The sequence below is a fragment of the Colletotrichum lupini genome, chromosome 2 (genome assembly GCF_023278565.1).
Source record: "Colletotrichum lupini chromosome 2, complete sequence".
Taxonomy (NCBI): domain Eukaryota; kingdom Fungi; phylum Ascomycota; class Sordariomycetes; order Glomerellales; family Glomerellaceae; genus Colletotrichum; species Colletotrichum lupini.
Window position 1 is genome coordinate 3,642,982 of NC_064675.1, and position 14,962 is coordinate 3,657,943.

The 14,962-nt window shown below is 51.0% G+C and overlaps 5 protein-coding genes across 5 annotated transcripts; 2 read left to right on the forward strand and 3 right to left on the reverse strand.

Annotated features, from left to right (window-relative positions):
• Window positions 1-1,434: 1,434 nt before the first annotated feature.
• On the reverse strand, window positions 1,435-2,547 carry CLUP02_03404 (uncharacterized protein; the record flags this gene model as incomplete). Its single annotated transcript, XM_049282426.1, has 2 exons — window positions 1,435-2,147; window positions 2,250-2,547. The coding sequence occupies 2 exons, from the start codon at window positions 2,545-2,547 to the stop codon at window positions 1,435-1,437; spliced, it is 1,011 nt and encodes a 336-aa protein (XP_049139569.1).
• Window positions 2,548-5,876: 3,329 nt separating this feature from the next.
• On the reverse strand, window positions 5,877-6,302 carry CLUP02_03405 (uncharacterized protein; the record flags this gene model as incomplete). The annotated part of the gene is made up of 1 exon (XM_049282427.1): window positions 5,877-6,302. The coding sequence occupies one exon, from the start codon at window positions 6,300-6,302 to the stop codon at window positions 5,877-5,879; it is 426 nt and encodes a 141-aa protein (XP_049139570.1).
• Window positions 6,303-6,406: 104 nt separating this feature from the next.
• CLUP02_03406 (uncharacterized protein) lies at window positions 6,407-7,429 on the forward strand (the record flags this gene model as incomplete). The annotated part of the gene is made up of 4 exons (XM_049282428.1): window positions 6,407-6,486; window positions 6,579-6,728; window positions 6,818-7,210; window positions 7,276-7,429. The coding sequence occupies 4 exons, from the start codon at window positions 6,407-6,409 to the stop codon at window positions 7,427-7,429; spliced, it is 777 nt and encodes a 258-aa protein (XP_049139571.1).
• Window positions 7,430-7,549: 120 nt separating this feature from the next.
• Window positions 7,550-11,099, reverse strand: CLUP02_03407 (uncharacterized protein; the record flags this gene model as incomplete). The annotated part of the gene is made up of 13 exons (XM_049282429.1): window positions 7,550-8,864; window positions 8,917-9,183; window positions 9,234-9,292; window positions 9,380-9,521; window positions 9,545-9,601; window positions 9,787-9,825; window positions 9,897-9,939; window positions 9,996-10,107; window positions 10,233-10,318; window positions 10,364-10,429; window positions 10,472-10,715; window positions 10,766-10,987; window positions 11,061-11,099. 13 exons carry the CDS (start codon window positions 11,097-11,099, stop codon window positions 7,550-7,552), a joined length of 2,691 nt encoding a protein of 896 aa, XP_049139572.1.
• Window positions 11,100-12,282: 1,183 nt separating this feature from the next.
• CLUP02_03408 (uncharacterized protein) lies at window positions 12,283-13,051 on the forward strand (the record flags this gene model as incomplete). The annotated part of the gene is made up of 2 exons (XM_049282430.1): window positions 12,283-12,933; window positions 12,989-13,051. The coding sequence occupies 2 exons, from the start codon at window positions 12,283-12,285 to the stop codon at window positions 13,049-13,051; spliced, it is 714 nt and encodes a 237-aa protein (XP_049139573.1).
• Between the last annotated feature and the right edge of the window lie 1,911 nt (window positions 13,052-14,962).

Here is a 14,962-nt window from a genome sequence, read left to right on the forward strand (position 1 = left end):
AAGGAATCGGACTGATTGTCAACCCCATCAGACGCGCATGCGAGCGCGGCTGCCATTTCCCTTATAATGCCAGCAACGGTCGAGGCCAAGAACTGAACGGATGACAGGGCTGGCGCTGCCAAGGTGCCGCTACGGAAAGGGACCCGTCCATGGTCTTGGGATGTCATTCCTCAGCCTGTGACCTGTCAGCCTGGAGGGAAGGGAGTGGAGGGAATCCGCGGAAAGGGGAAGGCAGTCACACGTACGCCGCATCTACGCAGACTCCAGAGCGGCAGAGCACATTGCATTGGCACATTAGGCCCTGGGGAAATCGATAAAAGATGGACGGGGGGTTGCACTTGGTGGGAATCACCGTCAGCAAGCGAGCTGTTGGTGACTGCTCAGATGGGATGGACGGGCAGCCGTGAGATAACAGGCCAGGCACCCCCCTTCCGTGATCCCTGCTGGATGTCGACGACGCACCTTCTTTTGGCAAGCCAACACGCGACATTGTGGGGGAGACTCCGAGAGAGAGAAGCACGAACCCGAGCACCGTCATTCTGCTCGCCTATTTGGCACCGTGTGGGATGCTCATAATCCCGCTATTGCCGCCAACGATTTGTTATCAATCAATCACCCAACCCGCTGGTCGCTTTGGGACTCTGGGAGTTTTGTGGGCCAGGGAACACAGTGTGGTCCACTTGTGTTGGCCAGTGCAGCCACGCTGACGGCCAAGAAGGCGCACCGCCTATATTTTCTCTCGGCTCGATTTTTTTTTTCCTTCTCTTCATTCGTCCATCTTCCCGTCGGACACCGTTTACAGTCGGCCAAACGTATGCCGTTGCAAACGGCGGCACAACTCTCGATACTCGAGAAAGCGAATTACTCGAGCATTGCCAGTCACTCCATGGTGTTTATCCTTCATTCGGAGCATATCAGGCTGCTGCAAGAACTGCAAGAACAGAGGTAGGTCAGAGCAAGGAAGCTTCCGCCAGTCACGGAACGCATCACATACATGCAAACTTGATGCCGTCTTTTGCCATAGCTCGATCAGTTCAGCCGTCTCGTCTTCTGATCTTGAGCCGGATACACCACGCCTTGCGCGCGGTAGTATGAGACAAGATCGAACCCCAGGCAATGTTCTTTGAGTACGTAACCTTCTGATTCCATGTGAAGGCTTGCGTAATTTATCTGTTGTCACACCTCTCAGTCTTGGCCCTCTTTTTCATGTAGAGATCGTTTCCATTTTGTGCGCGTATCTACCTCTCTACCTAAGAGGCAAAAAGAAAACTTTTTGTAAAGGCAAATTTCAAAAGCAAAACATTCGGTCCCGTTCGTTCCCGTTCCATAATCTCAAGAAAGCCGCCAGCCCGATCGCATGCTGCTTCGCTTGAGTCTTGACTCCCTACTCACATCCCGTAAAACCCTGATACATGTGAGACCAATCCGCAATCCTCACTGAATGTACGTTGCCCAAGTGCCAAGAGGGCGGGGAGTGGGCTGCTTCGTCTGCTTGACATTTGCCTCCAGAGCCGATAACAGACCCTGACGGTCGAACTCGGTCAGCTGAAGCTTCTGCGCAGTCTGAATATGCTGAACGTCAACTTTCAAGATGTCTCGGATGGCAAGAAGCTCGTCAGCGCCCAGGCTGTCCGTGATACGCTTGGTCTTGTAGTTCAAGAGGAAGTGGTTGCTCATCATCTCCTCACGCTTGTTGAAGATGGCAGTCGTGGCCTTGGAAATTTTGATTGTCACCTCCTTGAGGTTGGGGCACTTGGCCAGCTTGAGGAACGCCGAGTCAGATTGAGGACCGCACCAGTGAATCTCAACCTTGCGCAGGTGGTCGAACAGGTTGCTGTTGGTGTTCAGGTGGCCAAGAAGCTCGCAGCAGCAGGCAAAGTACTGAGTTTGTTCGCCGTAATAAATCTGATAGAACTCATCTCTCAGGGCTGCTCCCAAAGTCTTGTACATTTTGAACTGTTGCTTCGCCATGTGTCCCCACAGCTTTGCCTCAGGGTTGGCACAGTTGCAGCGGTACTTGTCTTGGATGCGCTTGAGGGCAGGCATTCTGCAGGCCTTGGAGCTGGTCTCAACGACCATGTGAAGCACACGTGCTCGAATCTCACGGGGCAACTTCATGAACGGGAAGACGGTAGGAGAGGGGCGGTCTGCAATACAGGAGTTAGTTACTCAATGGACTTTTCCATTCCGATGTACCCATAACAATCTCTGGAAGAACATCCACGTCGTTGAGTTCATGAAGCACTTACTGGCAATCTCCAAGACTTCGGTGCACATATGAATGAGCAGGGCGCATTCTCTTGTCTCGTCTTGCTTGTTCTTTTTCTGCTTTGTCATTCTCTCGGTACACTTTCGGATAGTGTCGATCATGGCCTGACGTCTCTTGGAGCTCAGACGAAGCATCCGGCCGAGCTCAGCCATGTCAATGGTCCCTGTTTTGGTGTCTTCCAGAGCTTGCAGCATCACCTGAGTGTTGTGGCACAGGTCGAAGCGCTTGTGGATGTTGCGACACTTCAAGACGAACCACGAGTCCATGCCCAAGACCATCTTGACGGTATGCTTGTAATTCTCTTTCTTTCCTTAGGTACGATATCTGACAGTCAAGACGCGCTTGGTGAACGCTTTGACGATATATGCTCGGTGCAGTAAGCCAGGTATCGGGACGCTAGAGATATATGGTCGGAAAGAAACGGTCTCAAGTCTGATGAGGGCTCTGACTGTTGTCGCTTCTAAAATGAAGTGATCTAGCGTTCGAATGGACCGCGTGGAAGTTATGGTGAATGGCCAGTTCGATGTGATTCAGGTATGCGCTAATATCAAGCGAAGAAGAAACGCGGAGATGTCGATGTACGGTTCTGAGGTGTGTTGGGTAGGAAGAGGCGTCTTTGATGGGAAGAGGGCTGGGGATATTGCAGATTAAAGTAGTCCAGGACTGATGAACTGTGCTTTGCGACTCTCGTGAACTTGGATAGCTGCTAATTGGGGATTTGTCGATTATTGCTCCTGCGTGATGACGACGCACAACTTGTGGTGCTTATCAAATCGACCTGCGGCTTCAGTATCAGTAAAAGAGCAGAGGGTTTTGGGATATGATCGAGATGAACTGTAGGCTGCGATATGAGGGTTTCCTCGCAGAGTGATGACGGTTAAGCGTATATAAAAATTGAGAGTCGTGAGAAAATAAATGCCAACACGTAATCCAAGAACTTACCTGTTTGTAGTGCGTGAGAGGGTGAGAAAGACGAGAAGACGAAAGTTTGGTGCTTCCAGTCGGTCGGGAGAATGGGTGTGAAGGGAAAGAGATATAACAAAGCTCAAGGGCTTAGAAGATATAAAGTAGTGTGAGCTCTGGTGATGTGAGTCGTGAAGTAGAAAAGTGCGCAGGCAATACCCCGGTCGGTGAGGTGTGAAGAAGGGAAGAGTTGCTCAAGGGTCGCGGACTGTGAACATGTGATGTGATGCGAGCCCGGTATGGCAAGGAAATATTGCAGAAAAGGGTCTTGTCGATACCTAAGTTTGAGAGGTATGAAGGGGGAAGGGTTGCTGAAAGATCTCAGGCGGTGGATATAAGCCCCGTGAGGTGACGTGAGGCGCGTGAGCGGAAGGGTCAAATAAGATCGTTCAGAGGAGGGCTGAGGAAGGTACGAACGAGGCTGTTAGAGGTGTAGCCTGTGCACTCAGTTATCGGTGAGGTACGAAGTGGGAAGAAACTTCTCAGAGCTCCCGGATGTAGTTGTTTTGATACACGCCCGTGAGTGAGATGTGTGTATGCGAAAGGTACCAACGAGACCTTCGAGAGGATGTAGAGGCTCGCGTATCGTGGGCGCTCAGCTGTTGTTCGAGTATGAAGAATCAATGGATTCCTTAAAGGGTCCGAGGACGTATGGACGTGGCCGTGAAGTGAGGTGTGCCTGCTGTAGGTCTGGCAGCTGCGAATGAGGGCGGTCAAGCAGAGAGCAGAAAGAGGCAAGTGTGGTCCTGAACGCTCAGGAGTCCATGAGATACGAATGGGCAAGTAATCCCTCAGGGGTCCTGGTTGAGTATGTGTGATATGAGTGTAAGGTGCGATTTGTATGTGCACATGGGACAAGCGGGAAGAGGGGGTGTTCGGTGTAGGGTGTAGAAGGTAAATGGACTTTTGCTCTTCCTTGTTGCGGAAGAAGAGGGAGAAGACAATCCTTGTTTCTATGCTTTTGTCATTGAATTGTTAAAGTGTAGGTGATGAATGCCTTTGGGTGGGGGAAGATGTAGTGGTTCAGTTGGGACGGGATGCGATGTTTTCTTAGCAGGCACAGTGAGGTCGACTAAACGGCAGGCACGATGGAGTCGCTTTTTCAGGAAGGCAGGTCCCCTGCAGTGGGATCAGTCTAGGAAGGTGCAGATAATCAAAGGCGGTCCAGCTGTGTGGGATGTTCTGTGTATCAGTTTGTCAACATAAGAGAAGGCTACATAGACTGAATGCGACGTAGTGTGGTTCTCTCCCCACATGAGGCTTAAGTCGACTACACTACTAAATGCTGTCCGAAGTGTCATTTTGAGGGAAGACAACAGGTTGCCCAGGGGCCAGTGGAATCACTATGTCTTTAAGTCAAGTTTATACGGATCCCGAGTGATGTATAAGAGGAGCTCTTCAACGATATCGGGCTCGGTGACATACTATCAAGGCTGTTTGACATCTATTAAGGTATGTGCAAGATTAGGAGGCATATTTCAGGCCATAGCGAGTTCCAAGTTATGCCTAACATATGTTGTAAGCGGTTTAATTCATATCCTCAAATCTAACTTAGGTTCAAGAGATGAATAATTCTCCATCACTGAATGTGACGCGATATACTTGGGATCCATTGCAGATATCCAACGTAACGTTGTTGCTGAATAGGTGATTTAGGTGCCGAGAGAATCAGCAACACGATGGAAGTCATGATCTCAAAACATTATGCCGACTTACTCAATTGAAACAAACTCGTCTTAAATATAATGCCTGTCCTTGTGGTTTTGTACGAAGAGTGGTCACGAGTGTCGTATCTGGAAAGCCTCAGGGGATGGAAACGTGATGTGCTTCCATTCCCAAGCCGACAGCCTTTCTCAACAAGTCAACAAACCTTGTGTATTACTTTGACAACAAGCAAAATACTACAATCACCAGAAATCACCTCGCTGCTGACAAAACTATGGAAAACTCGACATCAGGTTGTGGATGACGTATCGCAAATGTAGGTAGGACTGCGGCAACAATTATTAGAGCTACCAGGAGCTGGATACACGCTCTCATTCCTAGCTTCCCAAGAAACCCCATTTAAGTGGCAACATGTCACGAAGATTCATTCAATTGACAACAAAAGCAACGGTGACATGACTGGCAAGCGAGGCGATTCCGAGAATAGTCTAGATAGTGCGATGCTTTGTTAACCTATGGTGGGGCGACATGTCGAGCTTTATTCCAAATAGTACGGACATCAAGACTCATATCCTTTGTCCAAATCTCTTAGATCACCGGTGCAATAAATTGCCACTTGAAACGATGTGTTATCAATAGAGTAGAATTTCTCGTGTGTATCGTCGGTTTCGAGGTGGAGTAGTCCTTGCCTCAGTGCCATCTTGTTATATCCAAGTCAAGCATTGTTGCCATATTCATACAGTAACTCAGTTGCCATTCCCAATCCAAGTTCCCCATTATCATGTAAAAATCAAAAACTAAGGCTCGAACACAACGGCCATGGTGACCTTTTCTCCCCCCAAAATTTCAACCCCAAACTCCAAGGCGATGCCGGAAAAGGACGCTTTGAGACGCCGAAATCGGTTGTCTCTCGATACCCAATATGGGAAATAAAAGTGTCTCAGATGAGAACGGTCGAGAACCCCTCGGGCCGAGAACCTCAAGACCTCTCATCCTCTTCCGGGACGGACCGGAACTGACTCTCGCGAGGCAAGGGGTTCATCCGGAGTGGGCTGTCATCCACGTCCACGCTGTTGTGGCGTGATGTGCCGGGGCTGACGTTGATGCTGTAGTAACTCGACCGCGCATCGCGGCTCATCGGGCGCTGGCCCTTTCCGAATGTCATGCTGAAGCCGTTGAGAATCTCCTGGTGTCTGAGGTTGGTCTCGTTGAAGGGCCTCTCGCGCGGATCGGCCTCCTTCTCATTGATGGCAGTCTTCTTCTTTGGCTTCTCTTCCTTTGCTGAGCGCCATCCAAATGTCTTTGCGAGGCGGAGAGCTGGGGACTTTGGGTCTGAGCTGGTACGCTCTCCCTGGCTCGGCTCGGAGATTGACTTGCGGCGGCGGAAGTGATCGCGGATGGCCATTACGAAAGTGTTGATGATATGTATGTAGAGCTATTGACGAAGTGGATGATGGAAAGGCAGAAGATGATAACGGTGGCTGATCCTTTAAGAAACTGCTTGACAGGATGCCTGATATATTTGGTGATATGTTTGGACAGGTGAAGACTGGTATTGAAGATGTGTGGTATGGCTCTGGATTGGCGTTGTAGGCTGTTGGTTTGTCTGAGTGAATTAAAAGAGGAGAATAATGGTAGGGGAGCCCGATGGTATTTATCCAGGGGTGACAAAAGCCAAAAGACTTGGCACCATGGGAGGGGAACGGATGTGGCGATCCCAAAGAATAGCACCGTTGGAAGGACCCAAGATGGTGGGATCCGTGTCGCTCAAAGGACCTTTCCAGGACCCTGCATCGTTGGGGTTGCTCGCTAGCCGCTGCTTTCACGACCCGTGAGGCCATATGCAGGGCAGCGTCCAAATGGACTAACAACGCGCTGGGTAGGAGTGGTAAGGCACCACTCACACCATACGGGCCGGAGATCGACTCTCCAGGCCGATGCTACCTTACGTGCTCAAGATGGAAGGCTTCTTGGATGGCGCAGCGTCCGCCTCCGGCTGGATGCGGGGGTCTTCTTCAAATGCGGGGCGACGTCATTCCAAAAACACATGTTCTGGTATCCTAACCATTGCTCTTGGAGAAGCTCCCTCGCCTTGGCCGATAGTAATGCCACCGGGTTCCAATGTTTCCTGCTCTCCTCCGATCCAGATGATCTTCAACGTGGCGGGGTTGAGGTCTTCGACGGTCTCGACCCGATCTCTAAACTCATTGTTCTGCATTCTGGCCGTCCCAAAATGTCTTCTTTGAGAAAACCGACCCGTCCCCGATGGTACCGGCCAGGCCGGTTAGCGCTGCAGGCCTGGATTCCCGCCATGTCTCACTTAGTCTCAGGTACTCTAAACTCAATAGAATCGTAAGCAGCAATTCTCGGGCTCAAAGATCAAACAACTACCCGCGCGTGTGCGTCGAAAGGACATCAATTGGTGCACTCTATCTCCAAAGACCTAGCCATTTCCGGAACGCCGCTACCAACGCAGTGACAACCGCCGGGCTGCTGCCAGAACCCATTCTGGCTGTCTTCGAGTCTGCCTAGTACCGAATCGAGCCAATTTAGATGTGCAGAAGGGGATACAAGCTTAGACAAAGAAGAACCTTGTGTGTGCGCTACCAAGAGTGCGCGAGAAATCGAGTACCCCTGCTGATCAAACATGGCTCATCGAGATGTGCACTCGGCTCCAAAAACACCAGCGCTGCTAGATCCAAGGCCTCCCAGAGCTGTGAGACCCCAGGCCAACGCTGCAGATTCCCAGTCCATATCCTCATCGGGCAGTTCGTCGCCTTCGACAGCAGTGCGGCTTTCCGCAGGACTCGGCTCGTACGCATCTTCTGGTGCTTCTTCGGGGTTTGCCGTACGCTTCAGGGTACGGCCTTGACGAGTGCTTCTAGACGAAGGTGTCTCTGAAATTGTCATCTCTGCAGACTTATTTTTTTCTGCATGTTGATTGCCCCTGCGTCGCGTGGAGACTGTGTTGGTGTGGCTGGACGATTCCGATTCCGGCTTTGTTTTGTCACTTCCTCCCAGTAGTCTGGGTGGTGGCTTTGCCTTCGATAAATCGTTCGGAGCGAATGGAGTAGAGGCAGCTAGAATGTCATTTACATCCAGCACACGTGTAGCCGCCCATAAGCCTTGGCTGAGTCCGCTGAGCAAAACGTCCCATGCCACAGCAGCTACAACAGGATGGTCGGATGCCGATCCCAAGACTTTCCCCAGCGCCGTTGTTGTACGCTCCCACGTCGAGCGTTTCTCTGTGTCAAAAGGCAGGAACCGGCTATGACGATGATAGTGGGCATTTGGCGCATTGTAAAGCAAAGCAAGCGCGGTGCCTTTGACGTGGAAGGCAAAACTTGCTGTGGACACAAAGCGAAAGAGTTCAGTGAATATGCCGTATGCTCCGTGAGGATCAGAGTATACTGTGCCCCAACTAGCTGGAATGACGGCGGGAATGACAATGGGGCCAAAGGTCAGAAGTCGCCCAAAGATTGCGATCCGGGCAAATGTCGCTGTGCCTGTTGTCGACGGAGCCCAGTATATCAGAACGTATGTAAAGCAGAACGATGCCAAGAGCAAGGCCGGGTGTGGCGTCCAATTGATAGGCTTCACAGGCAGTAATCTCTCGCGCAGACGTCCTAGTGCAGAGATGGGATGTCTGTCGTCTGCAGTGGTGGTCGGGGCAGGAGTAAGAAGCAGTGCGACATAGAAGAGGTTCTGGGCGAACGAGAGGCTGACGAGATGTGCTAATCCGAGGTAGGCCCAGACAGAAGGGATTCTTCTTCGTGTGCCTTCGACTGCCAACAGCAAGCTCCATGAGACCGTTGCGAGTTCGATTTGCTGGCCCCACCAGAACCGACGAGCTTTCTCGGCGATGATCTCGAGAGCGTCCAGGTGGATTGGAGTGTCACTTAGCCAGCGGCCAATAAAGACTTGAATCGCAGTTTCGTTAGGGATGACTCCATGATCGCCATAGAAGCTAACGTTCCATGAGTAAGCCAGACAAAGAAAGCGCAGAAGACGAAACAAACCGAACTGGAGCTTCAACTCCACGCTGATCTGCCCAGACGCGATATGAAAGTTTCGCATAGCTTGAGGCCCAGTAAATTGCAAAAGACAAGCTAATGAGTGCCAAACTTGCGAACAACGGCGCAAGAGCTGAACGGCGAACAAGTCTTGCTCTTGTTCCTTGAGATGGCGGCAAGTGCTGATACGAGCTGTACAGACTTCGAGCGACAGTGGTGCCGAGAATTGCCACTGCAAGCGCATGGCCAGCCACCAAGCTCAAAGGCAGGTACCTGAATATCACGTTAGGATCGTTGGCTTTCATTTCGATGATCAAACACACTTCACTTCCGGTTCCAAGGGCACCGGCGCCATGTTTGTTTCGGTGAAATGGCTAGACGACTGATGCTGATTATGGTGTTGTTACAGGATGGTCAGCCACTTTGAAAAGTGCACCGAGGTGAGTGATGTCGACCTCGGGGGTCAAACGATGTAGGTGCGGCGCGCGTCATCATAAGGTAGCACACACTTGGGCGCGTTCCTTGGAAGCTCACTCGACAGCCTTTGCCTGCTGCTGTTAATCACAGCGTCGGTATGAGGTGTACAACTACCTCCATTCGGGCAAGATGTGCTGTGTCGTCATGGTAGCGGTACCATGCTGCCAGGTAGACAGGGGCCCAGGGCGTCTGGCGGGAAGTGGAGTTCCAGGACCTGAACTGCACGTCAAGCACAGACCAGCGTGAGCCGGAGAAACAGAAACGGCGGCAGGGCTAGCGCGGGTAGGATTGGGACGAGCCCCACACCTCACCAACCATAAAAATCTCTTCTTGTGAGTAAGCCTCTCTTGTCTTCTCTTTTCCTCTTTACTACAATCCGGATCAAATTTACATCGACACATGTTTTTGGTCTGTATGGCGGCTCCGCTATGCGGCTTGCTGAGGGTTGTCCTGTTCTCCTTGGACTTTCTTCCGTTCCCGGCCTCCTAAAGTAAATCCTATGTGAACACCTTTCCTTATCAGCCGAGTATGACGACTCTTCCTGGTATTTGACTGTGGGGTGGTCTCAACATCCTTTTGTAAAGGAACCTGAGTTATTAAAACGGAACCTGTAGTGCGGAACGACTCGTTCGTGTTTCTACCGACCTGAAACCTGTGCGCAGAAGAGCCATATGGGTCAAGAGAGCAGTTGTTCCTCCACATGCCAATTCCTCGCAAAACCTTGGTTGAACCATGGTCTTTAACCAGTTACCTGGTCAGATTACGGAATCCTCCGTCTAAAACATCGGCCGGGGATCTCAGTAGTGACTTACGCGCATGACAGGCGGATCGATCTACAAACCTACGTCAAGATTTGCTTCTACGACACTGTCGTGTGTTTGCACGGTTGCTGTCGGTTTAGGAACGGCGTTAGGCTGCTCCCTTTCAATTCCTGAACCATGGAAGCAGAGGCCTTAAACGACTGTCCAACACGAACGGTCATCCTCCGCCAAAACTGACATGGGAGCGAGCGGGTCCGTCTCTATGGCAGCTATGATCACGCCTTCAAGTTGTCAGACGTAGTTGGTGCCTCGGCCTCCGCGACCATTCTTCCAGACCAGGAATATGAGGACAATAGTCGTCAGCGCGAACCCGAACGTCACAAACTGCATAGCCTGGTTTGCGGTTGCCTTCCTGCACCTCTCTAACAAGACACTTTCGGTCATGCCAGGTGCCAAATACCACTGTCCATCCTGCTTGAATTTTCCACCGTTGATGATATCGTTGTTCCCAATGGCTTTCCAATGCTTTTCGTCACATGCAACACCGTGTAACCCAATTGCGAAAGCCTGCCATGTTGTTAATAGCAAGTACATGGTATGATCATCGATGGACTTACTATACCACCGCCGAGGAGTAAGACTCCACTCACGGCGTCCGCGGCCATCACTACGAGAGCCGGAATGGCGTCTATGAAAACAGCTACCAAGCCCAGCACAGCGACGGCTAATCCAAAGCCGCCAGTAAATGTGCTGTATTTGGTAGTCGTGGGAGCGTCGCCAATCTTCTGTCCCTTGACGAGGTCGATAGAGAGCCCGAGGACAACGATAGCCATGATACCCTGAGGGACGCGCAGTGTTAGCTCAACCTAATTTCCAGGGTTCACTGAACGAGACGAGTGTATCATCGCAAACCTGAAGAGCCCAAACGCCCATGCTGATGAGGTTCAGCATCTTCTTAGCTTAAGACTATACTCCGTTTAGAATGTAAGTGACGTGCTTCTACACGAATGATAATCTTTTTCCTATACGAGATATGATAATAATGCGAGGCAGACAACAAAAATCCGCAACGAAAAAGTACGACAAAGTAAAAGGCGATAGATACCTCGCTTATATAGTATGCTCATTCAAAAACGAGGACAGCCCTTGAGTAACTGTGTCACTAGAAGCAGCAGGCAGTCAACGTCCAAAATGATCTTTAATCGGTCCCAAGACGGCGCAGTAAGGCGTTGCTTGTTCTGCTCCCGTTTCTAAGTGACACATAGATGAATTTCCTGCATGTTTGCGCCGCTGGGCGAGTCACAACGACTTCTCATCGGCTACTTGCATATCAGGCAGGCCGCTTTGCCAGCTTCTTCCCGGTACTACTCTCCAATCATCGTACCACAGGGCTTCCTCCCTCTCATCTTAGGGCATACAGTCTGGCTCAGGCTTGGGCCTCACAGGCTACAGCAGGCAACAAAAGAAACCGAAGAGGCAGTGAGTCAGTTCCGAGACCGATCCTACAGAGTCTTGCCCTCGAGAGCATCGAATCAGGTTCCACCATACAAATGTAGTTCAGCAAGAATTGGTTTCGAAACAAGTAGCGAAGGGAGTGGGCCACCGCTTCGCAAGAAAGAGCAGATACGACCTCGCTTTTGCTGGTATGACATGTTGTTGTTTGCCTGTCTAATTCTGGAAACACTAAATCGGCGCCTACTCAGATCGTCACCTCACCTTGGGTGGACCCTCCCCATGCCATTACCTGTGGGCACCGCCTTTACAGGCTGCTCCAGCTTCGGGGCAAATGAAGGATATTGACATATTACCTGACGTGCCAGCATCAGTGGTCGACTTTCTGGCGAATGCTGACTCATCACATGAAGGTTAAAAGAACTGCTGCGATGAGGTAAGCCGGAGAATCTGAACTTGGGCTTTCCGAAAGATGGCCGGATAAGTGGAGTCCATCTGAATGTGCCAATGCAACTGTATCCGTCACTTTCCACTGCCTTTCTGAACGCACGGGCCAAGTCGCGATTGGTCTGCCCAAATTTTTTCGACAGCTTCCATCATCGGCCTGCAAGCCCACATCTCCTGTCCACTGTCCAACTCCGATCCCCGGCTTCATTCATCCGCCACGTCCACAACCTTCACCATGTCGTCGCTTTGGGATACCCTTTCTGGTCGCAAGTCCTCTCAGAAGGACGCCGGTGCTTCCCAGTCTTCACCGGCCACCGAACCTACAACCACCTTCCAGAACACCCCAGCACAGTTCGACCCTTCAGCAGGATCTGGCGTCGAGTCTTTCCTTCAGAGCTCATCCTTTGCCGACCCCGCGCAACTACACCCCCTCTCTGGACTGAACAAGGACACACTCGAATACCTTTCTCTCGAAGATGCGGCTCTGGCGGATGTCCCTGGCCAGTCTGCCCTCCCCTCCCGAGGCTTCACCGATGACCTTTGCTACGGAACGGGAGTCACATACTTGGCAGCCTTGTCGATAGGAGGAGCCTGGGGACTGCAAGAGGGTCTGAGGAGATCAGCCAACCAGCCGCCGAAGCTACGACTTAACTCAGTGCTTAACGCCGTCACTCGCCGTGGCCCCTTCCTGGGTAACTCCGCTGGTGTCGTTGCCATTACCTACAACTTTTTCAACGCGGGTATCGGCTACTTCAGGGGAAAGCACGACTCTGCCAACACGATCTTGGCTGGCGCTTTTAGTGGAATGGTTTTCAAGAGCACAAGGGGTGTGCGGCCCATGTTGATTTCCGGTGGTGTTGTGGCCTCCGTGGCCGGTGCCTGGGCTGTAAGTTGCCGCCTTCACAAGTATATTGGCGTCGCATATCTGATCGTTTTCGCAGGTTGTCCGCAGTACTTTCTTCTCTGCCCCCGAGCCTATTACTTCCGAGCATGCCACCTTGTAATTTACGACATAACCTGACGAATTGTCCCCGTTGAAACCCGCCAGTAATGATTATTCATTATGCCCATGGATCACGTTGGATCTGTGGACGATGATGCTCGCCATTGCGAGCTTCTTCTATCTGTTGTTTGAGTAAGGAAATTTAGAGCGCCTTAGAGGAGTCTTGGGCATTGTGACGGACGATCTCTCCTCAAGTGGACCCGTGTACAGTATTTAGGAAGGAGCATTAGAAGACCGCATCACTGGGTGGAAGTGGGCGTTCGGTACCTGTCAAAAAAAGAACAACATTACACGTTCCTTTTACGTCCAAGTGTCCTAGACGGTTGTTGCCATATTGGACTGGCCTGCCAGCCTGATGGCAATGGAAGAGACGTCCTGAGCAGCATCTAACTAGTACAGGCTCTCCTCAGGCTGCCGATCGCCTTTCATCGCTACCCCATGCCGCAGGAAAACATAAGCATGGAGAGGCAGCAGGCTAGATGCCATTTCTATAATGTCCGCTTCACCTGAAATCGCGTGATAGCCTCGACGTGAAGTTATTTTTCACTATCAGCTACGGTCACGACCGCGGAAGATGGAGACATCCGCAACTCGCGACAAGCTTGATCGATCTTGAGCTGGACAATATACAAGCTAGAGCGAAGCATCTCGATCGCGCTACATCTGACATAGCTTCAATAGGAGTTCACGTATACAACGAAGTCGGTGGACAACGCTTTCTTCCCTACAATACCTCGTCGCCACTACCTAGAGAAACAAGCTATCTCCCCGAATCTCTCAGCGTCCGAGAACACGGTCTCCAACGATTCGGTCGTTGTCGTATGATGGGCTGGTGGTCTTGTACGAATGTTTGTCGCAGGAGATCGGCGAGACCGATGAGACCGACGATGCCTACGGTGCCTACGATTAAGCTCGCAGCGATGATGGTACTGAAGGTCTTAGTCCTCCAAGCGAGCTCGATGACATTGGAAACCACAAGCGGGCATTGCATCTCTTCCTGAGGAAAAGGTTCAAAAATATCCGTAACTTTCGTTGTGAAAAACCCTGCTGACTTCCATTTCTTAGATCCAGGAAGTTTCCCGAGTAAAAATGTTTTGCCTGAGTAATTCCTCTCTGATCGACAGCGAGTCCTCTCACGTCGTATTGATATACCTTGACAGGAATGGCGGCTCGATCCTCCAGAAGTCGTCCTGGCCGGTGTGGACCGACTTCGAAGCTTTCATCAAAACAATGTCTGTGTATCATTACGAGGCCACTATCAAACGGGGCGGTAGCGTGGAGAACATCAAGTAAACTTTCCTACAAAAAGTCGGCGACTTTATGATATCAAAGCCGGATCCGCATCCCCCCAAAATCGCCATCGCCAGGACGTATCCGACCTGGTTCAATAATCTTGGCACGATGAATGATACGTGGAGTTACGCGAGGATCGACGCCCAACAAAGTATTGACATTGCAGTGAACTAGGAGGCCTCGCATGACCTTGGTGGCAAAGATGCCTTTGATACGATGAATAGATTAGGAGAAGCAGAAGAAAATACAGTTGGCTTGGTCAAGGTAAGTCAAGCACATCGCGTTTCGGGTCGAAGACTTGGGATTAACCGCTCATTAGCTGTGGCAGCGCAAATCGATCAAGCAGCTGCCCGAAATCCTGCAACTGGTCGGCCAACCTTTGCTTGCGCCTCTGGCATCAATGTTCGCTGCAAACGGCTTCTTTCCTCATGACATTGACAGACTGTTGGAATCTTCTTTTGACGGAGATATTGAAGACAATGATTGGCCTGAGGATTTCCGCTGATGGATTTTGCGCGTTGTTCTTGTTCGCTCGCCCCATGGTAGCTCAGCCACGTGTTGACGCGAGTATCGATTGTGCTTCGGAGTTGGATATTCGTATGTCTTGGCCAGTTTGGCA